General features: G+C 35.7%; 2 protein-coding genes across 2 annotated transcripts in view; both read right to left on the minus strand.

Moving 5' to 3' along the window:
- Positions 1–8925, minus strand: part of LOC306879350 (inactive tyrosine-protein kinase transmembrane receptor ROR1-like) — a 128984-nt gene extending 120059 nt beyond the window's left edge. The window contains exon 1 of the mRNA XM_079432203.1: positions 8687–8925. Within this exon, the coding sequence (XP_079288329.1) occupies positions 8687–8759 (73 nt within the window). The 5' untranslated portion in view covers positions 8760–8925. The remainder of the gene's footprint in view (positions 1–8686) is intronic.
- A 6449-nt stretch (positions 8926–15374) lies between these two features.
- On the minus strand, positions 15375–22902 carry LOC306878935 (phosphoglucomutase-1-like). Its single transcript, XM_079431555.1, has 11 exons — positions 22569–22902; positions 21103–21265; positions 20874–21017; positions 20655–20780; positions 20346–20536; positions 19378–19532; positions 19132–19247; positions 17377–17512; positions 17095–17278; positions 16171–16305; positions 15375–15682 (listed from the first exon to the last, which is right to left on the minus strand). The coding sequence occupies exons 1-11, from the start codon at positions 22812–22814 to the stop codon at positions 15593–15595; spliced, it is 1686 nt and encodes a 561-aa protein (XP_079287681.1). The 5' UTR covers positions 22815–22902; the 3' UTR covers positions 15375–15592.
- Positions 22903–23587: the final 685 nt, after the last annotated feature.

The following is a 23587-nucleotide window of genomic DNA, read 5'->3' on the forward strand; positions in this document are numbered from 1 at the left end:
ATATAACGTACATTTTATATGTAAAATATGTATTCAATTTCATTTTAATTTAGTTTGTCAATTTGCCTTGAAGTTCTATTATACTTTCTTTGGCCATCAGCCACCTGCACTCTAAGTACTGTCATCATGAAATAAAACGACATGACATGACATAAAATAAAATGATAAAATAAACTATAAAGTAAATCTTATGAAAATAAATAAATAAATAAAAAACAATATATAATATCATAATATCAAGGACATTATTATCTATGTCCTGTCCTGTCACTGTCATTCTGTTGCACTGTGGAGCTACTGTCACTAAAACAAATTCCTTGTATGTGCAAACATACCTGCAATAAATCTAATTCTGATTCATATAATATAACATAACACAGTATATCCCAACTATCCCTTTTTCATTTGCATAAAGTTAAAAATAGCATCTGTGACATGGACATTATTCAAGTTAGAGAAACACAGCTTCCAAAAGCTGAACATAATTTTTGTCTTTGCCTCAAAATGTAGAAAATGCTATAAAGTAGTGCTGGTGTTGAAAATCATCCAAAAGGAAATGAAATAACTGTTAACGTGGAAATCTGAAACAGCTAGTTCAAACAGGTAAACTCCGACTCTGAGATATTCCACTGGGACTGGAGAAGGCATTCCAGCTGAATAAAATTTCCATCTAAGTGAGCATTGATGAGATTCCTCTCTACCACAGGCAAACACACAGCGGAGCCACATGAGCAGTGCTGTATTTCATAAAAATGACAGATACATGTAGGCTACAGTACACTCTAGTTTGTGGGAGACTATATGGTCAGTGCTTGTCATTGTTGAGGAAATAAAGTAAAGTAATAGTCAGAGGTGATGGATAATTCCTTCAGCCTTAGCATTATCAAACCTTGCTGAAGATATCTGGTTGAGGGTAATTCCATGGTCGGTGTGGTCGGGGAAGTCATTTCTGCTTTGCCTCAGAGAAAGAGAGCTAAATGACTGTTAGCTGCCTGCATAAATGAGTGAAAAGGAAAGAGACAACAACCGAACCGAAGGAAAAAGAATAGTGGAGGTAATGGAGGAATGGAGGAATACACAAAGCCAGCAATTGGACTAACAGCCCCTCTTAAGAAAATGCCACTTTTATATGTTTCCAATTGACAAAATATGTATGTGTATTGAATATTGATAGAAATAATGACAACTAGAGGGAGTTTTCCTGTACCCCAGTTTTATGTTTTGTGTGCATGCGTGTGCCTGTATGATATGGGTCATTTCGTGTCAAATTTAGAATTTGCAGATATTTTTTCTGTAGAAAGACAAACATATATAGTGATGAAAGCCATGTGTATTTACTGAGTAATCCACTATTTTGTAGAGGGGGGTCAAAATGACAAATTTGAGCCAATTTACAGGGGTGTAAAAAATGACTTTAGACAGCTGGCAGCATCATTACGTTATTTTTACACAGATGTTGGTAGGTCTATTACAGGTAGGTATTTTTACACCCCTGTAAATTGGCTGTAAATATACATCTGTGACATTTAATATTTTAGCTTTCATCACTATTTATGTTTGTCTTTTTTCAGAAAAAAAAGTAACAAAATCAAAAATTTGAGCCAAGGAAGTTTCCGAAATTTGGTTGATTTGAAACACAATGGCCCATATAGCATTACGATATAGCAACAATTAACTACTCCATTCATCAACTGAGGATTCAACAATCATTTCTCTCAATTAAAATTACATTTCATTTGAAACAACAGCTATTTAAAAACCTCTTAAATAAGTTTTTTTTTTTAGAACATGAATATTATTCTGTTTTTAGTAAATGTACATCATAGAGCTACAATCCTTCATTTCAACACCTCAGACTTTCTCTGCTGGCCTCTAACAAAGCCCACCAACATTTAATAGTCATTTGGCTTTTGTCCTGAAGTAACAGGACAAACAGTGACTTGTGTTTAACTGTGACCCACTGGCATTGACAAGCATACAAAAAACAGAGGCTAAACAAAGCTTTTTGTTTGACTGCAGCTTGTGGGTAAATGTCCATAAAAGCTGAGAGGCTTCACTCCGTGTATCCTAATCCTCAACTACAACTCAACAATTCAAAATGCTCAAGAGTTGCTGTTAGCAGATAATATTATTTTAACACAATCTTTTCTAAAAAAGAGGTTTAAAAAAAGAGTGGGACTCTCAAAACAAGTCAGCGAGGACGTTTCTGATTCGTTTTATTTCACATGTGGAGCATTATTGTGGTTGAAGTCAGCTTGTTAAACGTAATCTCTTTAACAGAGCTAATCATCACAGTCTTGAATATTTTTTACCTACAGGATCTCTGTTTTTTTTAGCTACTTACGGTAATTACCAAAAAAAATAATTAAAAGCAATTAAAACCTACTTAAAAAGCTTACTGGATCTCCTAAAGAGCAGGCCAATGAATTTAATTTGGTTATAGGAAGAATGCCAAAAGATTTAGGCATGTTTGAATATTACAAATAAATCCAAAATTAATATTCAGCCTATGAACTGAATGCTGCAATAGGGACAGGTTATGCTAACATTGTGCAGTGTCTAACACCCATAAAATTAAATTTCCTGAGAAACAAGGATTGCACAATTTTAACACTCCCAGCGTGTACATACACACATAAACACACTGCATGAACTGAAAATGTAGTTAGCCTGACACTTCTCCCATTTGAGCCACTAACAGTGCAAGAAGCATTCAATCATTTCAGCAAAGTCAAAAATCCACAGTCTGTGTGGGTCAGACAAAACACTTGTGTAAAATAATTTCTGCATATAAATACTAAATACAAGCAAACACCTGACGGCATGTCCGGGTTCTATAGATCATAATGATCACCTCTGCTCAAAGAAATCCCGATGGCCAGCTGGTGTCAATAGATCTCTTTGAAGACACAAATGGCTTATTTTAACTTAAAAAAACAACTGCAATTGCAAATATAAGACCGTCGATTTAAAGGGACCCAGTTGGATTTTACTTGAAATGTTCAAATAAAAATTTTAAGAAATGTTCCATACGGTGATGTGAGGGTGAAGTGAGAGTGGGACATTTTGGAGCCCTTTCTCGTTCTATTTGGAACAGCATGGGTAAACATCAGAACTCATGCCCGGGCTGAGCTGTCTATCACACTTTGTGAAAACTGTCAACTGTTACTCAGTGTTCAAGTCAAGGTACAGTGTAGCATAGAACCAGCATTTGGAGAAAAAAAAAGCATGCATAAATGGACAAAAACCAGATTAGACTGAAACCTCATAGGGAAGCCACTGACAAAGCAATTAGTATGTGGGTGCATGAGTATAGCAGCATTTTCAACACCTAAATGTTGTTTTTCAAAGTAAGCCAAGCTTAGTAACATCCACTTCCATCACTCAATGTACTACTGCAATTTCAGAGCCAGATTTTGACTACTAGGCCACATTATTTAGACGAAAAGAAATGTTGCAAGACTGACAGCGAGACCGAATTATGAATGTACAAAGCTCTCCTCAGAGATAGAAACCTGACGCTGTCAAGACCAGCACTGTGTGAAGGAAAAGAGAGAACTCTCCAGATGACTGATACTTTGCACATATATTTTCATTTTTAAAGCAAATATCAATCTCTGACTGAACAGGAAGTAAAGGTTAGGTATTTATGAGCTCACTGGGAGTGTGGCAGGTACAAAGGCCCAACTGTGGGCGGCGAGAAATTTGCCAGTCTTTATGCATTGAGGGTTAATTGAGTCCTTAATACAACGTAAACAGGCTTTAGAGCTTTACTTTCTGACACATTTACAGCTAAAATTAAAAAGCCATGTTTCATCATGCCCTCTAAAATGTGAAATGTAGCATATCCTGGCACATTACATTGGGCAGGCAAGAGAAGGTAATTATTTGATAAGTGTTGGCAGACGGCTGATCGCTTTGGTAATCATGGCAGCTCATTTCCTATTATATTCACTGCAGACCTTTTGGCCTGTGATGTATATTCTGCCGTGCAAAGGCAAAAGACCGTAACTTAAATTTTGGGTCAAAAATGAGTTACTGATATTTTTGGTACATTCAAGACATTCTCTATCATGTGCATAAGTATCTTGAGTCAATTTCGTTGTTTTTCTGAGAAAATAATGGGTCGTCTTAACCGTAACTTCAAAAAGCCTTTACACAGTATAACACCAGTTAAGGCTCTTTCACTTTGTTTGGAACGCTCAAAATGAGTTATGGTGTTCTGCCTTTGTTTACCCATGTGTCAATATGAAGTTACGGTGCTGGCTTGGAGTTATACGGTATTCCGCCTTTGTTTTACTGTCCATTAAAGACTGCAGCATTTAACTTGTATACTTTCATACATCTGATCTGTCAGATTATTAGACAAACGAATTAGGTAGATCGCGATCTACCAAACAGCTCCATATAACAAAGCACTGTAAAGAGATACCTTGGCAGCAATACATAATCACGAATAACCTTTAAAGATTTTTTTATTATTTTTTCTTCCTTTTTATAATGCAGATTATTCACCAGGCTGTCACTTGTAGTTGGACGTGTGTGGACTAGAATGCCATAGCAAGTAGCATGATCAATCATAAAATAAACAGTTCAATAAATAAATAAAATAATAAAAAATAATAAAACAAAAATAAATAAAATAAAACAGTTCACAAATTAATCCATATATCCTACCTTGTAACCCGATAAAATCAATCTGGCGACGTGTTGCCGGAGATGTTTAATCCACACGCATTCTGAGCATTCCTGCTTGCTGGCTTTCACATCAGTCCATAAGTCGTTCTTTTAGGTTTGGCTATTTTCATTCAAGTCAATATAAAAGCAATTACGCGATGTCTAGCATTCTTTTACATTACTGAGCATAGCAAATAAATTGGTTGCAAAACGGTATCCACTCACATGTTTAACTTTTAGTCTGCTTGTTACGGTCAAATAAGCAATTACTACAGTCGCATTTCTATATACAATAGCTTTTATGAGCCCATGATCACTAGATTTTATACTGGTGTTACTGTAACGATTTTGTAAATGGTGATCAGCAACCAAATAATGATAATGTGGAAGTTACTGTCTTTTGCCTTGGTGTGACTTCTCACGTTTTGCAGACAATGCAAAGGCAGAGTATACACGCTAAAAAAATTGGTGCTATATAGCACTAAAAGTGGTTCTTTGGCTCGTAATCATAGGGGAACCACTTTTGGTGCGGTATAGCACCAAATCTTGGTGCTTCAGTGGTTCTTCACCAGTTCTTTGGGGTGATTAAGGTGCTATATAGCAACATTGCTGTACAAAGAACCTGTTAAGCCCCTTTAAAGGTCTTTATAGGCACCTCTGTTTTTTGTTGAAGAAATACAATGCATTATGGCACTTCTTATGGTTCTACGTAGCACCATTTGACAAAAGTGCTGTTAAAGATATGGTGCTATATAGCACCAAAAGCGGTTCCCCTATGATTACGAGCCAAGAACCACTTTTGCTATATAGCACCATTTTTTTTAGAGTGTACAGTAACTTCAACATAGGGGTAAAAATCAAGTTTGAGCTCACAATTTTTTAATGTAGATAATTTGCATTACTAAAGCATCTAATTGCCAAATTTCCAGTGTAAATTTCCTACCTATAATTAATTTGGCTGGACAAAGTGTTTCACACACTAGTGAGTTAAGGTCTTTTGCCTTTGTAGGGCAGTATTACCATTAGCATTTTTCAGGCCAAAAAGGCAAAGGACAAGGTGGGTAAGACTTCTCTAAATGTAACCCAAAACAATATGCTGCCACAAGCCATATAAAGATAAAGATTACTGAATACTGACAAGGTTAAATAAATATGATATTGTTCCATATGCTGGCATTCAGTTTGGATAATGAAAAATAATAAAATGGAATTTGTATTTTTTAAACACGCTATACAAACACCATGAAAACAATAAATAAATGAGAAAAATATGATATTTGTCAAATGATATAGATATATATAATTGAGTTAAGTACAGCAAACTGCCACCTAGACTATAACAATATTCTACATTACGTTGATGTCCCTCCATACATTTATCAAGATTACAAGATATTGATTTTCCATCCATTTTGGGTTATGAATAAAATAATAAAATAAAATAAAGGTATGTAACGTGAAAGATTTTTACAACATGCAAAAACAATGCAACGACATTTTAAAAAACCAGGTTGCAAAAACACCAGTTTGTGAGTTTATAATGATGTTCAATATCACTCTGATATCACTGAACCTGGATAATGAAATCGAATGGCTATAAACTCCAGTTACTCCACCACAAACCCAAACAGAGAGACACGGACTAAGAGCTTGAATCACACCATCACTAAAGACATACACAGATCATTCTCTAAGCTCATATCCAAGACCTAAACATCCAGCTCTGACAGAAGACTTACACAAAAGATAGGGTAATAGAGAGCAATTCATCAAAGTGTTAAAACTGCTGGTAGGCTATATATTTCTACCTACATTCTGTTTATTAAACAAGTCAAGCCAAGTTTTTTAATCCAGCCAACTTTCAGTATTTAGTAATAAAAGATCAAATGCACAGTAACTTCTTGTGTTTGACACCTAAGATATAAAGATTTATAACTCTGCAGAAAGAGCAGAAAAAAATTACAACTTGTGATATACACAAGCATCTGACATTAAACACAGATTTATAAAGTCAAACCAACAAAAAGCCAACGGTTCACAAGAGTTGCGTGGCTTTCACAAAGTTAGAACATGTGGTTGAATGGGCATTCCTTCAACATCTATGAAGGGTTTTTTTTAAGGCGGGAGCCTTGATGCTTGAGTAACTGTACTGTACACTTGAAGACCAGATTAAACCAATGAATTTTACTACGACGAGTCAAATCCTCCCTCGTAGACTTTTCTTGGAGGCAAAGTGGCTTTTGTGTCAACATCCAGTCTGGCAGTATAATGCACTGATAGAGTTCCACCCCAGTGATTTATAATCTACCAACTATTATTCAAACAAAAGACTGGATCACGGAAGCTGTCTGTTTCCATTTTGCCCACCGTTCTCAAAAATATGACATAGCTAGATATATGTAGCGTAGTGTCTATAAAATTCGATCTGAAAGGCTTAAATTCTGTGACAAAATATCCAAGGATACTATCTAGAACAGATGGGAAAACACTATTGCATTTATATCGGCAAGGTGAAGTAAGCCACATATCGACAAAAAGCTCATCCATCAGATAAAAGGTCAAACTAACTCTAATACTAAACATAAAATGGAGTCCATGTCTCCCATCCTAAAGTACAGACATCCCGGCACACAACCAACAAAGCGGGAATCTGGAAAGAAATCCATCCAAACCACAGCACCAATGGTCTTAGTGCTTTAAGTTATAAATGAGGAGCAATTGTTAAAATTCCCCTCTGACAACTCAATGAAGAAAGCTTTGCATGTCATGGACTAATATTGAAGTCAGAGTAAAAATTATATATTACTTGATTTGCTAGCAGGTTGTTGCTTTGTCAGTAAAATTGGTCAAACCTGCCGATATACTGTAGTATAATGTAACTTAACCTGACAATTCAACTGAAATATTTTTAGTTGAAGTAATTCATGCTTAGGTTGAAATCTGATTAGCGTTTTTCACACACTTGACTGTTATTTTTGCTTATTTAAAAAGAAATATCTTCAAATGTTATTTTATATATATATATATATATTATATATATATATATATATATGTGTGTGTGTGTGTGTGTGTGTGTATGTATGTATGTGTGTGTGTATGTATGTATGTATGTATGTATGTATGTCTATTTGTATGCTCATTAATATTAAAAACTATTTATTATTATTATAATATGACCAGAAACTAAACCCGATTAGCCTATTTTATTGTGTCCATGTTGCAGTATTTATGGGTACACTAATAATTACGAACTACATGTACTCTTGTAACTGTAACAAGTACTGTCTGTACTTACTGTTATTGTTTTAACTATTGCAGTAATCAATAATATTAACATCCACTCATGTAACACAAACACTCTAAAATAAAGAGCTGCCCAAATGTGCACAACCACATTCAATTTGGTCTTTGGTATGTATACTCATGTCTCATCCTTGTAAACTAGCAAATAATGAAAAGCTCGTAGAAGTTAATGTACCTTTTTAAGCCCTTTGCTCAGTATAATTGGATGCTATCTAATGTCAAAGTGCTATTCAAAGGCAAATGAAGCAGCTCAGACCGTACAAAGAGACTCCAACTGAGAGCTTAAGACTGTTACCCTCTCAATCAGTGCACTTTAAGAGCTCTATTGTCATTCCAATGACATAAAAACTGTTTAGATAGCCCTTTGGCAACATTAGTCATAAAGGTAAACAAAACAACCTGAGGACTACTGAATGAAATGGCACCTCTAACTAGTTCAGCATCAAGTTTGAATAAAATGACATAAATTATACACATAACAGCACATATACAAAAGTTCAATTACTTATATTGAATATTGCACTTTTATGTTATACGTTGGCATTGTAGTGTAATTTGAGGTATGTTTCCTCAAATTGTTTCTAATAATAACACATATTTTCGACTGCTCAGTGTTTCCTGTGAACTCGACAGATGGGGCTCGGTTTAATTAAAAATAAGTCGATTATAAACACAGTGGTGTAAATGCATGTGTTTAATCGCCTACCGCAGTTGACTACGAGCAACATGATGATCAGTGTGAAGCATCCGTGCGGCTCTTTCACGGTTCCTCTGCTCATTTCTTCTGCCTCTGAGCGCTCTTACATCCGCCGCAAGCTCTTCTCACAGGTCAGTGTTATAGCTGGAGAATGCAGAGCTCTTCTGGACTTTTCTAAGCCTCGGATGTCCGTCCACAGAGGTGTAATGTTGTAAGCGGATGGTCCTCTGCTCTGCTCTCTGCTTCTCTCCTGTTTGGAGTTTGACTTTCTTCAGTCCTCTCAAGAAGTTCCCACAAAGTCTCAGGACATGTGTTGCTTGGCGCCACCAGCTGTTTCAATTGAGGACTGTTAGGGAGGAAAAATCTTTGGTTTAAATGTAGTTAATTTGTGGGCACTATTGAAAATGGGCTTTCTTAATATTTAATTAAACAATAACCTATGTTTTGTGTAGCGGAAAGCTTAATAAAATATTGCTTAATAAAAAATTAATTAACTCAAATAAATCCCATTAACGTAGCTACTAAGCTAGCAGCAGTACGTTAACATGCACATTTTTTATATAACTTTTGAAAAACGGCGTTAATATTTAACATAAGAAAATTAATCACTAGTACAATATTTGGAAACTATTTTTTTTTTTTTTATAAATTTTGCGTAATTTATTTATTCCCAAAATGCCTTTGAGCTCTATTCTTTGTCACAGTGGTAGCCCCCAAAATTATAGCATAAGAAACCCCTCTGAATCACAGTTTGTAATAATATTGGACATAACAAATACCCCCTTGCTCAAAAACACACAAAAACACTTAATTTCAGCATTTACTCCATCGATCTACAAAAGCCTTGGAAAGCCTGCTGGGAAATAGAAATACAACGTTACAACCTAAGGTTATTTTACAATTCCAACTCAAATTAAATTGTTATCCTAACACAAATTAATTATTTTCCATTGTACAATATTTAAGAATTTTGTTGCATTATCTAATTTGTGTTGTCAATTATTGTATTTAAAAACAATCCCTAGTAAATATATAAATAAGGGACAGAATATAGCCTAGTCGTTTTAAAAATAAAAACAAATCAATAAAGGACACTCAGGGTCTTTTTTTTTTTTTTTGTAATGAAGTATATTTTATAATGTTGTAAATAGATAAAAGGATATACATTTGTAATTAAAGTAAATTGGAATTAATTACTAACACAAATAAATATGAAAAAAACTGTAAAAAAATAAATAATTAAATACAAAAATCAAACAGCCTTTCATGTAGTGAAAGAGGTTGTATAAAAAATTTTATTGCATTAAAAAATAATTTTAATGGTCATTTTAAGATCCTCAAAGAAATGCTCATGTTAATTTAAAATATATGCCTATCCTTTAGCTTTTTAAGGTCCATAACTGTCAGCTGATCACTGTTGACTGAATGCCCTTTCTCTCTAATATCCAGACCCAAGAGTATGATATTCCTCTTTTGAAGTGATGGGCTGGGTTGACTCTCCAGACCCAGAGTTCATCCCTCATTTCCTCCGGTGATGTCGGCTCTCTGACACACACAAACGGCAGGCTGCGATCAAAGCCCTGTTAAAGTCGTACTCCTGCAGACTCAAATATGAGCTCACATGCTGGGAGGAGATGCTGATTGGTGGGGATGGAGGAGGGAGGGCTGCCCCTGTTGCTTTCATGAGAGCTTTTTGGTGGAATGACTTATTAAGGAATGGAAACTAATGTTAAGATATCAAACACATTACTGTGAGCATGCAATTGCATAGAAAAGCTGTGAAGATTCATAAAGCAACAGGATAATTTTGTCCAAGCTAAGATTTTTTTCTCTCTACAGTCAAGCGTCTCAGTTTTCAAAGAAAAGCTGTACCTTTTCTTCAGCGTGATTGCATCTAATATTAAACATTTGGAAGCCATTATCTGCTGAGAAGCAAGCAGTTGAAATATATGTGACATGGGGCTGTTTTTCTTTCCGATGTCTATCTGTTTTATTTTCCCAAAGTAAAATAAGATTATTAAAATTGCAACCATGCACGGCGAAACTCATCTAATTGTAATGAGCAGGGGGATTGAGGGTTATGCGGGCCGCTTTGAAGGTCCATCCCCATGGCCGTTCTCCACACACAGTGGAGCTATTCAGAATGGACCTTCTATTCTGAACCTTAAATGGAGTAATCTCTGGAGTTACTAGGGTTTGTAGCTAATAGGAATAAAACTGCTTGAACTACAAATGAGAAGCTACTGAGCTTCCTACTGTCCAAAAACTGAATTGAAGTTACTTGTGTTCTTTATTTTTATGTAATATTTTTTTTTCTCTTAGAGTTACATGATACTTATATTTCTATCCTATTACCTATTTTATTTTTTTAATTATGAATTAAAAAATTAAAAATGTAATTTACACATACAGTGGCTTAAACACACAGTCTACGATGATGAGCATTAATTTATTAATTAAAATGTATTATTTTGAGGGCCAAAAGTATCAGGGTGATACAATTGTCCTGATAATGTAAAAAAAAAAAACATCATTAAAAATTAAATTCTTAAAAATAATTGGCAGTTTCACATTTTTTATAATTTTGGTTTAATAATCTTTTATTACTTGTTTTTAGAAAAACACAAACAACAAAATCTTAAAATTAAAGTCATAGAGTGACCAACATGCAGAAACATGCAGGAAAAAAGTGATATAATATAATATAATAAATAGATATGATTCCCACAGTCCCTCATGACTGTCAATATCCATACGTCTCTTAAAATAATACATAATTTAACCTTTTCATGCATGGCAAGAAAATAATGATCAGGGACATTCACTTGAGTAGACCTACTGTACATTGACTTGGTTATACCAGATGACACTTTTTAAAGTGATCTATTTAACTTTTCTTGAAAACGGTATACAAGTTTTTCAGAATTCGTTGAAACCCCTGTGAATAGCACTTCTTTTCTTAATCTTTTTCTTTATTGTGGACACTCTTAAATGTCAGGCATCTTAAGACTAATAATAAAGACGTAGATTTTCAAAGAGATGATGCATGTGTTGACATGCATTTGTTCTACCCAAATAAGAGCATTGCTGGTTACATCATTTCTGGTAAGTGACGATGTGTGCCTGGCGAGACATTTTTGATCGGAGTTCAAGATGTGCTGTGACGGTGACCTCATTCTTGTGAAGATCTGTAAATGAAGTCTAGTAGATCATTTACATTTAGATCAAAATAAGCCCTTTGAAGCTAATACGAGTCCAAGAATGACACAGAATCAATGTGCATACTAACAACTTGTGACTTCATCTACATTTGTGCAACTAACAAGCCAAGGCAAAAAGAGTGGCAAGGGAAGGTGATATTTACAAAACTCATGTAGTATGATAGCGATATAGAGAAGCACATAGAGAAGACTTATTTGAAGTATTCGGGTGGTCTCTCATTAAAGTTTTCCAGTCTTTTAGCCTCTGATAGCATTTGCATTTGGTACAAGGGGTCATGTCTGATCATATGGGAGTAGGGTCAGCAAGAATTAGACAGCATAGATGTTATTCAAACATCTGTGTGTGTGTGTGTGTGTGTGTGTTTCAGGAAGAGGTGGGGTGGAGGATTCAAAAAGGAAAATGAAAAATGCAAAGAGTGCCAGCATGACCCTGTTGCTGTATTTATTTTGCCTGGCTTTAGGAATGATCGCTCAAACTCGATCATGCTGATCTTCACCCACATGACCTGCTGACAACGATTGCATCTCAGCACATTCCATAAGGCTTTAACCTTGGCCCAAGAAATAAACAATATGGAGCAATACACTGTTGTTGATAGGTCAAGAGGTCATCTCTCTCTCTCTGTCTTCTGTGTTATTAGATTCCTATGGTACTTGACATCAAGCATAGCACACTCTGGATAACAGAGGGGAGAAGAATGCAGAAAAGACCAACATGCCACACTGTGTGAGCTAATATTTTGGAATATTTAGGGTTCAAAAACAAATAGATTCTTTCTCGGCAGTTTTGTCGCAATTTTGCTTTTTCTAACCCACATGTTGGAAAACAAGCAACGGAAATATGCTACTCCAGATGAAAACTAAACTGTTACATGAGATAAATGCTACACATACACACTACACATACACACACACGTTAGGTTTGTGAATTGTGGGGACTTTCCATAGACTTCCATACAAACCAAACTATATTTTGTATCGCCTAACTCAACCCTAATCCTATCCCTTACAGAAAACCTGTTTGCATTGTTACACTTACAGATAAACATCATTTACTATTTTACTTTTTTTTTCCCCATGTGGTGACCACAGGCCGGTCCCCACAATGTTAAAAATGTCAAGTTTTACTATCCTTGTAGGGACATTTTGTCCCCACAATGTAGCATAAACAAGAACACACACACACACACACACACACACACACACACACTCACGCACACTCTTAAAATGTAAAAGATAAAAGTAAAGCAGATGTTGAAAGGGATAAAATAACTTTAAAATAAAATAATCCTAAGGATTTCTGGAATATTATGGAGTATAAAAGGTATGTTTTATTTGACAAGATCTCGTCTTAAATATATGGCTATAATCATGTGTTAGTGACCTTTTCTGAAGGCTTTTGATCTCTTTAGACCTCTAGATTAAATAAAGATGCTGTGGTAGAAATATGAAGAGATTAAAAGAGGAAGTCAAAATATAAAAACCTGACAGCTAAATACACACTGTTACTGCCATTACCTCATGTAATGACATCCAATGAAAATAAAACCTGCAAACCATTACTTTCCAGGCAGGACGTTCTTTGTATCTTGACATGTCAACATAGGGGGGCTTCTACAATGTGCATACCTGTTCTGAAAAAACGTCCCACCTATTTATTCATCCAGAGCACAAGCGGGAAACCATTTGAGAGCAGGTGTTTGATGGGTGTCCTGACAGGTACTAATAAAAGGGTTGTAATAAAGTTGAGGTCATTTCTGACAAAGACTGGGGAAATGTTTTGATCATATGGGTATGTGTGTTTGCCGGTTTCAAATAGGCTTCTAAAAACAGGACTATATATATATTTTCAAAATAAAGAGGTTTTTGTTCTCAGGTATGTGCACCTGATTTACCATGTACCATATTAACTAAATTGAAGGAAATTTCAAACCAAATAGACTAACTAGGAGTTTATGATGACAACACATCAGTTCATGAAGGCACAATATAGTGGGTCCATACATACATTTGAGACCACTAATGAAAATACCTTTTTTTCTCTTTTACATTTTTTAAACAATGTTTTGAATAATAAATTATATCCAGATATAGCATACATGATTTCATATATATTCAAAAAGTATCACACGCTTCAATGGAAGCAAGAAAATCTGACCTATAATTATCCTGACCTCTTTAACTGATTTAACATGCTCAGTGTCACAAACCTGGGTTGCGTTTTCTAAAAGCATTGTAAGCTTAAGTACATCACAGACCCACTGAAACCAATGGAGCTACGATCAACTTAAGCTTACGATGCTTTTGGGAAACGCAGCACTGATTGTTTGATTAGTGACCTAGAAATAGAAATAGGGCAGATTCTTTAAGGTTCATTCATTTTGTCATAGCTTTTCCTTGAAATTTTTCATAATTTAAAGGGATAGTTCATCTCCCCCCAAAAATTCGGTCATCATTTACTCACTCCCACTTGTTCCAAACCTGTATGGGCTACTTTCTTCTTTTGGACACAAAGAAAGATATTTTGAAGAATGTTGGGTAACCAAAACAGTTGACGGTAGCCATTGATTTCCATAATATTTTCCATACTGTGGAAGTCAATGGCTACCGTCAACTGTATGGTTAACATTCTTCAAAATATCTTCGGTGTCCAACAAAACAAAGAAACTCATACTGGTTTAGAACAACTTGAGGGTGAGTATATGACAGAATTTTTATTTTTTAGAACTGCCCTTTAAGTAAAAAAGAAAAGAAGAAAAAAAAAAAAAAGTCAGATTTTAATTTATATAATCGTGACATTTTGGTAGGCATATATTGTGTTGGTAGACCATTGTAAACAAACTCTGATATATAACACTGTATAATGTCTTATGTATGCAACCATGTATAAATACACAGTTTTATGAAAATCCACGAGGCAACATATTGTCAAATGTAAAAAGTCTCAGAAGCATAAACAATATATTTAATATATTTATAGAATATAAGAATATATTAAACTTTTTAAGTTAAAGTTTTTATTTGTGTGATGATATTTTTCAGCGACCCAACTGGTAATAATTTCCTTGTTAAAGGCTTTTATTTTTAACAGATGCCATCACTCATATTTAGGTTATACACAGAAGACTCTTATAAAAAAATTTAATTATGGTAATCTGAGCTTTTAAGTGTCAACTCCCATTGAAAGATACTTGTGCTATTCGTGGTGCTAATTTAAAGGCAGAATATATTTTATGCAGGTTTCCTGCCTTTAGGATTCTTTATCCACTAATAACACACTGTAGCGTAATAGTTACTACTTGCAGCCTCAAATGAAAGACAAACTGTGCATATGAATAAAACATAGCTGTTGTTTTTAGAATCCAAATATGATAGATCTAGCAGACACAGAGAAAAGTTAAGTGCTTTAGTCCCAATGAAAAATCAGTGCATGAAAAAAGCATGACTTCCTTAAGAACAAATCACAACAAGCCATTCATTATATAGACTTTATTTTATACTCTCTCTATTTATAATGGATATAGATCTTTGATTGTGCATGTGGAACAGTAGAAATGTGACACTTTCTTGAGGACACATTGAACACATAATGACTGGGGTATGAAACTGATGGCAATAATGATAAAGTAAGGCATTGCTGCATACTGTGAGGGCTAGTCTGGGCTGGATCAGGTGAATATGGGCTCTAGGGTAATTATGTGATCACGGTTGGAGCAGTGCGGCCCGTCTTTTCCTGAAGCTGAGAGATCCTCAAGGCAATGTCTACCAGAGGAGCCAGCATGACCTGTTCACAACAGTTAATAATGTTAAAGAGGGTGGAAATGTTACAAGTGTACAATTAGGGAACTGCAAAATGAGAGAAATACAATAGGGACTTTGATTTAGACTAAATTAAAATGGATGGACCAAATTTAGTGTTTTGTAGTAAACATGAGAATCCTTTTCTTCTACAGTAATTCAAGCCACAAAACTCAAGATGAAAGAACTGCTGGAACTAAAAGGTCATCTCAGCTCAATTCGAAGCGCGTCTGAGGTTGATTCTTTAAAACAGATTAATACTTTTGTGATCCAGTTTGAGCAGATAAAATTGAGCGAATTGGATCTTGAACCATGTGCAGGGACGAGCATGTCAAAATTAATTACTGCTACAGCTACAACAGATAAATACATACATTTAAAATGAATGAATTCATTTTATGTAAAAGTATATGTGGTGGGAGAACATATTTTGAAAAAATAAAAAAATAACGAGGTAACTTTTGACCAGTTTACCTGTGGGTCCTGATAAATTTTCTGGGGGTCTTTCTCATAGCTGTCAATATAAAGCCTGATGGTTGCCCCGGCACTGCCTGTCCCGCTGAGACGGAAGATGATACGCGAGCCATCAGAGAAGATGATCCTCAAACCCTAAAAAAAGCATGAAGACAGGAAACAGGGATGATGGCTAACATACTGTGTTTTGGAAAGCATGCACATATTTCTATGAAATTGAGAAAGGGGTTTAGATTAAACGTTTCCAAGACTGTTCGTTTGGATGGTATTTTCATGAGCTATTTCAAACACAAAGGTCATGATGAGGCTACTCTTTCAACAACAGTAATGCAGAACATCAGTAATTTCATCAGAGAAATCATATCAACGAATATCTACACATCAATGTCATTTTAATATTTGATGTTTAAAAGAACGGACAATTGGCAGTCATAAAAAGGGATAAAATAAATGTAAATATATAAAATATGTTATTATACAAGTAGAAACAGCTGATTTCTAAATAATGGTAGTGAAATTTCTGTTTAAAAAACTTGAAGAAATTTTTATTTCAAATAAATGAAAGAAAATAAAAAAAAAATGTTGATTATAATAAGAATGATCATGTGAAGACTGGAGTAACATCTGCTGAAAATTCAGCTTTGCCATCACAGGAATAAATTACTTAAAGAAAGCAACAGCTCTTTAAATTAGTGGTAATACAAAATTATCACAATGTATTTTTCCACCAAATATTTTTCTTTTTAGTAAATAAACAATAATAAATATTATAGAAATATAAAATTCGATCTAATGCACATCAGAACATCAAAGTGACCTGAAATCTACAGGAGAGCTAATTAATAAACTAATTATGCAATGAGCTGACCCATATCATCATTAATCACTTATGTTTAGTTATATTTTTGTGTTCACCTGACTCACCTGTCCTTTTGAAACACTGCCATCGACAGGGTCCGTGTATTCAAAGTTATCAGCCTTCTCCACTTGATATGTTTTATCCCCTGAGGAGAACTTCTGCCCTACAAAGGCTTTACCAGACATAGTTGTCTGTAAGTGATCAATCATCTTATTCGCAGCATCTGAGTCCACTTCTTCATAGTCATACCTGAAACAGATTTGGCACAAGGTCTGGTGACTTACACAAGTCTACCAGCAGAGGGCAGTCAAGCTACAGAGATCAGCATGTCACTTTATTGCTATTACCTTGTGAAGAAGTTCCTTCCAAACTTCTGCCAGTGGTCTTTCATGATATCCTCTACGCTCTGCTTGCGAGTGGCCAGGATTGAGAGCCATGCGAGAATTGCCCATAGACCATCCTTCTCCCGGATGTGATCAGAACCTACCAAAAAACAGGACTTTAAAAGATTGTATCATGAGAAATCAAGCTCTCTTTCATATTTTGAGAGGAAAGAGCTTGACTTACTATGAAAACAATGTAAGTGGTGGTGAAAAACAAATGTATAACTATGAACTTCATAAGAGAAGAATTCTTGAAAAAAGTTGTTATTTTTTGTTTTCTTTGCGCACAAAAAGTGGTCTCATAGCTTCATAAAATTACTGTTGAACCACTGATGTCACATGTGGCTATTTTAATCTCTTTACTTTCTGGGCTTTGAACTTGTCAGTTGCATTTCTCTCGGATTTAATCAAAAATACCTTAATTTGTATTCCGAAGATGAAGGTCTTACAGGTTTGGAACGACATGAGGTTAATTACTGACAGAATTTAAATTTTTGTGTGAACTATCCCTTTAATATAAACTGTAAAAATGCTTGTATTTTTTACAGATAAAAAGTACAAATGCTACAGTGAAATATGATTAACTATGCTACCTTACATGGTGAGAACTGTAAAATTTACATGTCAAAATGATTAATTATCATATAATTTACAGTGAAAACAGTAAAAGGACAGTCCCTTTTAAAAGGACAAGAGTCTGTACAACACACATCACATATTTTGTTCCTTTTTTTTTTTTTTATACAGTGTACTACCTCAAAATAATCAGCATCTTCAAACGTTTTAGTCACTAGGCGTGTATATATGTGACCCTGGACCACAAAACCAGTTTTAAGTCGCTGGGGTATATTTGTAGCAATAGCCAAAATTACACTGTATGGGTCAAAATTATCGTACAGTGCCCTCCAAAAGTATTGGAACAGTAAGGCCAATTCCTTTATTCACACCAGGGCAACAAAACACACCTGTCAGTCACATGTTCCAATACTTTTGGTAACATGAAAAATGGGTGGGTTCAAACAAAAGGTGCTATCTTCTAAGTTGTGTATCAGATCCAGATGAAAATACCTGTAAATAAAAGCTAAAATGTTAATCTCTCATCTCATATTCATCTTTTGATGTCAAACCCAAATGTTTTCAGTCTACAGCAAAAATAAAGGAATTGGCATCACTGTCCCAATACTTTGAGGGCACTGTATTTTCTTTTATGCCAAAAATCATTAGGATATTAAGATCATGTTCCATGATCTTTTGTAAATTTCCTACCGTAAATATATTAAAACTTAATTTTTGATTAGTAATATGCATTGCACAGAACTTCATTTGGACAACTTTAAAGGCAACTTTAAAGGCAATATTTCGATTTTTTTACACCCTCAGATTGCAGATTTTCAAATAGTTGCATCTCGGCCAAATATTGTCCTGTCCTAACAAATCATACATCAATGGAAAGCTTATTTATTCCACTTACAGATGCTGAATAAATCTCAATTTCGAAAAATTTACACTTATGACTGGTTTTGTGGTCCTGGGTGACATATACATAATACACACACAGTTAGAATTGTGTTTAAAATATAGATTTTTTTTAAAAGTATTTACCCACTAATTTAAATACCTCAAAACAAAAGCTTTTCAGCATAAACCCTTTGAGCAGGTTAAAGAGAGTTAAAATATCCTATTTGACCGAATAACACCAATGGTTTCATAGCTACTCACCAGTACCAAAGCTTTCTTCACCACAGAGGGATAACTTGCCAGCATCCATCAAGTTTCCAAAGAATTTCCAGCCTGTGGGAGTCTCATAAAGCGGCATCTTCAAAACTTTGGCTACACTGTATAACATAAACAAACAATATATTGCTTATAAGTTTATGAGATACTACGGGGTGTTGTACACGCTTATTGAGATGGTCAAATAATAGGGCTAAATCATAAAATAAAAGTGAGCTTAGAAGATCATACTTGTCCAAAGCCCCACTGGTGGGCATACTGCGAGCCAGACCCTTCACGCCAGTCTTCTGGAAATAAGGGATGGATGTAATGTTGGCACCGATGACTGCCACAGAGTCTGAGGGGTTTACAAAGAATCCATGCTTACCCAGAACCATGTTACGATCCTGCAAAGAGAACAGCAAGAAGGGAAATATGATGAGCTTTAATTTCTTGGTTGATTTTAATGGCATAATTAAAAGCACAACTACTGTTGAAACACTTTTATTCAACAAGAATGCATCAAATTGATCATAACTGACAGTAAACACATTTATAATGTTACAAAAGATTTCAATTTCAAATAAACGCTGTTCTTTTGAACTTTCTATTCATCAAAGAATCCTGAAAAAAAAAATCCTGTGTTTATATCTCAAATCAAGGATTATATGACTGGAAGGAAGACTGGAGTAATGGCAACTGAATTTTTTATAGATATTAAAATAGAAAACATTTTAAAGCTGCAGTCCGTAACTTTTTTGTGTTCAAAATTTACAAAATTTATATAATAAGCGAGTACACCATGAATCCATTTTCCAAACCGTGTTTTTGGCTTGTCCTGAATCACTACGGTACACCTATAATAAGTGTTTATATTCAGACTATTTTAGACTGGTTCGGGTAGGTACCACTGCGGAGTAACCTGCGTGATTCGTCAGAGACATAAACAGAGAAGTAGCTCCGACTACAATGTTCATTCGCAAGACGCACGCAGTTCTGTTTATTAACCGCTAGAGCTCAAAAAGTTATGGACTGCAGCTTTAAATTGTTAGAATATTTCACAATACTACTGTTTTCATGGTTTTTTATCAAATAAATGCAGTCTTGGTTAGCTGAAGAGAATGTTAAAAATATTTTTAAAAATCTGAGTAACCCCAAACTTTTGAACAGCAACGTACAGTATGTGGTTACAAACTTCAGATATAAACTTTTAGACTTACACCATCACCATCAAAAGCTGCTCCGAGGTCATATTCACCTCCCTTCATAGCGTTGACCAGGTCAGCAGCATATGTTAAGTTGGGGTCGGGATGGTGTCCTCCAAAGTCCTCAGAGGGGACACAGTTAACAGCAGAGTTTGCAGGCGACCCAAGCTCTTCACATACAATCTTCTTTACATAGGGACCCACGACTAGTGTGAAGAACCGCGAAAGAAGCAGTTTTCAGTTGTTTTAAATAACTGTGCAGTTTCAGAGGACTTATGCATGTTTTTGATGTTTTTTGGGGGGGGGGGGGGTACAATTTCATACCTCCATGCATTGCATCGAGCCGTACATTGATATGATTAGGTCCTGAGAGCAATTCTTTCAGAGCAGCAAAATCAAAGATATCTCTCAGCATCTCTGCATACGATTCCACTGAGTCCACAATTTCAACTGTGAAAGTCACAAGACAGTTAACCATACTGTAATCAAATATGAACTAAAAAATTATTTTAACTGGCAAATAGTAAAACTCAAAAATGGTACCAGTAAAGGGTTTGAATGTGTCAACCTCAAAGGTCTGCTTCCCAATGGTTGAGAGGTCCACCTTGAGCTCAGGGCAGATGTGATATTCCTGGAGGCTCTTGCTGATCTGAAAGATTTTGTCTGTGATGCCCTCTGGTGCAGGACCTGGGAAAGACAAACCAGACAAACTGAATTCCACTTCAATACAGTCTTTAATACTTCATTACTAATTCATGCATGCATCTCTAACCTCCGCTAGATATGTTGAACTTGATGCCGAAGTCTCCACTGGGGCCGCCAGGGTTGTGACTGGCTGTCAGAATGATCCCCCCGACGGCTTTGATTTTTCGGATCACACAGGAAACAGCAGGTGTTGACATAATCCCATTCTGACCAATGACCAGCCTGCCAATCTAAGACATCATGTATGAGAAAAGTGATAATAAACTCATGTCATGACAAAAAAAAAGCTCATGTTGAAGAGTATGTTAAGAAATACACTGTTTCATAAACCCCGAACCATAAGAGACAACAACCCTGAGTTTGCCATCCTGTACATCACATCAACCCTACTGATATGTCCTTGTGACTTACAGTACACACATATACTATGGACTGTTACACAACACTGCAAATGTATTGCAATCAATAGGACATGGCTAGTGCATTTTCATAAAGAAGTAAGATCTAGTACTTAAAAAAGGAGATGCAAACACTGCGTTCTGTACAGATTTCATTCAATAAAGCACTGATGCCGTGTAGACTAGGGACGTGACTGCAGGCACGCCTCCTCCTTCATGGTCGCTGCTACAACAAGTCTGCCTGTTAAAGACGTCCTTACAAAACGCTCCTTCAGGTTTTTACTTTCTAAATTAAATGCGCTCAGCAACATGACGTGACGGGATGTTGTCAAGACGCAACGGCTCCTGCTTTTGGCAGGGCGTGAAATGTCAAAGGTCTCTCAAAACAGTTCAGTTTGAAAGATCACGAAGTTCGTTTGCGTCAAGTTCGAATCATTTCCGCGAATCGGTTCTTTTGAACAGCTTGATTTAAAGAATCAGAAAAAAAGATTCTGCGATTTATTTAAATCATGCCGCAGCGGTTACGTCATCCATTCATCCCTGGCATAAACAAATTAAGTTATAGTGCTTATTATTGAGTTTTAGTTGATTCGGTTTCATTAAGTCAAATTTGCAGTATTTTGAATCGGACATGATCCGACAAGGTCTGGTGACTTGAGAACCGCACAGACCGATTCAGTCCGAATGGCCGTTTCTCAAACAGAGGGCTGCAGCCTCCGGAGGTCGCATTTGTAGGCTGCATACGTCATAAAGAATATCTTATTTTACAATATTAACAGTGATAAATTGCAAGTTGTTGTAATATGCATTTGACTCGCGAATGTTATGCTCAGTTAACTGAAATAAACCAGGCTTGATGACGTATGCAGCCTACAAATACGACCTCCGGAGGATGCAGCCTTCCATTTGAGAAACTACCAACGAATGGTTAAGAAAGGTTTTGCAAAAGATTCATTGAAAAGATCCGACTTAAATGATAAGAAATTCCTAAAATGTGACGGCGAAGCACAGTTACAACTGAAGTAACTTCTTTTGCAATTAACTTGAATGTGTCATGACTAGACAGAGACATCCCTTCCTGTTTAAGGAAATAACTTTTGCATACAATTGAGCGTCGAATTCGGCCAATACTAACCCCATTAGCTGCAGCAATCTGGATGATAAGTTGAATAGCGTCTTTCATGAAGAACCGTCCATCTCCTCCCACTACCAGGGTGCCCTCCTGCCTCTGAGCATGGTCAATGGTAGAAATGATACTCTGGATGAAATTCTCCGCATAATGCTGGTTCTGCTGGAATACAGTCACCCTCTTTCTCAAACCGCTGGTTCCGGGTTTTTGGTCGGTGTACGGTTTGGTCTTAATAACCGTAATTTTCACCATGTTGCAGCAGCGGTCAGTGCCTGTCACTATCCGGGTGCCCAGCGGGATCCGTGTGTGTGTGTTCACCACGTAGCTTCTCTACTCACACACTGGCCTTTCATCGCTTTAACGGACACGCCCACATTTAAAGAGACAGTTGAGCCATATATAAACTAGACTAGTGTACAAAAACCCCAAGCAAGTAAATCATAAAACTGTTTTATGCTCTACATTTATTTTGTATCATATGAAAACCTAATCAAACAAACAATATTTGAACATCAGAGTGGATGCAGATCGAGTGATTCATCTTAATTATGTCTCTGCACGGAATCTCAATATTCGTATAAATATGAACATATAAGGCTTTTAGTTGTACATGTAAGCACCTAATGGTCTTATGGGGGGAAATTTAGGGGCCCTATGAAAGTACATGTTGGGAAAGCTGGCTCTCTTGGTCAGAGTTGTGTTTGTCTAGTGCATCAAGTTTCACCCAGAATTTATTCAAAGCAGAACAAAGTTTACAATGATGCAAGCTTCGCATGTTGTCATGATATTGTAGGTTTCTTTAAAAAAAAAAAAGAAAAAAAAGTCAAGCTGGAATAGTGGCTCGAAATTAAGAGAAACATACGTGGGAGTCACATATTGGATTGTTTGATAGAATCTCTAACAAAACTAAATAATACATAGGCTACATATTGAATAGAAGTTTGAATAGAAGTTTACTGTGTTGATGAGAGAGATTGCGAGCAAATGAATGTAGTTTAAATACTCCTCACGTCATGTGACCTTTA

The sequence above is a fragment of the Barbus barbus genome, assembly GCF_936440315.1.
Source record: "Barbus barbus genome assembly, chromosome: 13".
In the NCBI taxonomy this organism is placed as follows: Eukaryota; Metazoa; Chordata; class Actinopteri; order Cypriniformes; family Cyprinidae; genus Barbus; species Barbus barbus.

What these genes read in the sequence shown, in the direction of transcription:
- LOC306878935 (XM_079431555.1), bottom strand. Translation starts at nt 22,814, where the DNA reads ATGGTGAAAATTACGGTTATTAAGACCAAACCGTACACCGACCAAAAA. An exon ending in GTTCAACATATCTAGCGGAG is followed by an intron (nt 21,018 to 21,102) that starts GTTAGAGATGCA and finishes TGTCTTTCCCAG; the next exon opens with GTCCTGCACCAGAGGGCATC. An exon ending in ACCAGTGGGGCTTTGGACAA is followed by an intron (nt 19,248 to 19,377) that starts GTATGATCTTCT and finishes TATGTTATACAG; the next exon opens with TGTAGCCAAAGTTTTGAAGA.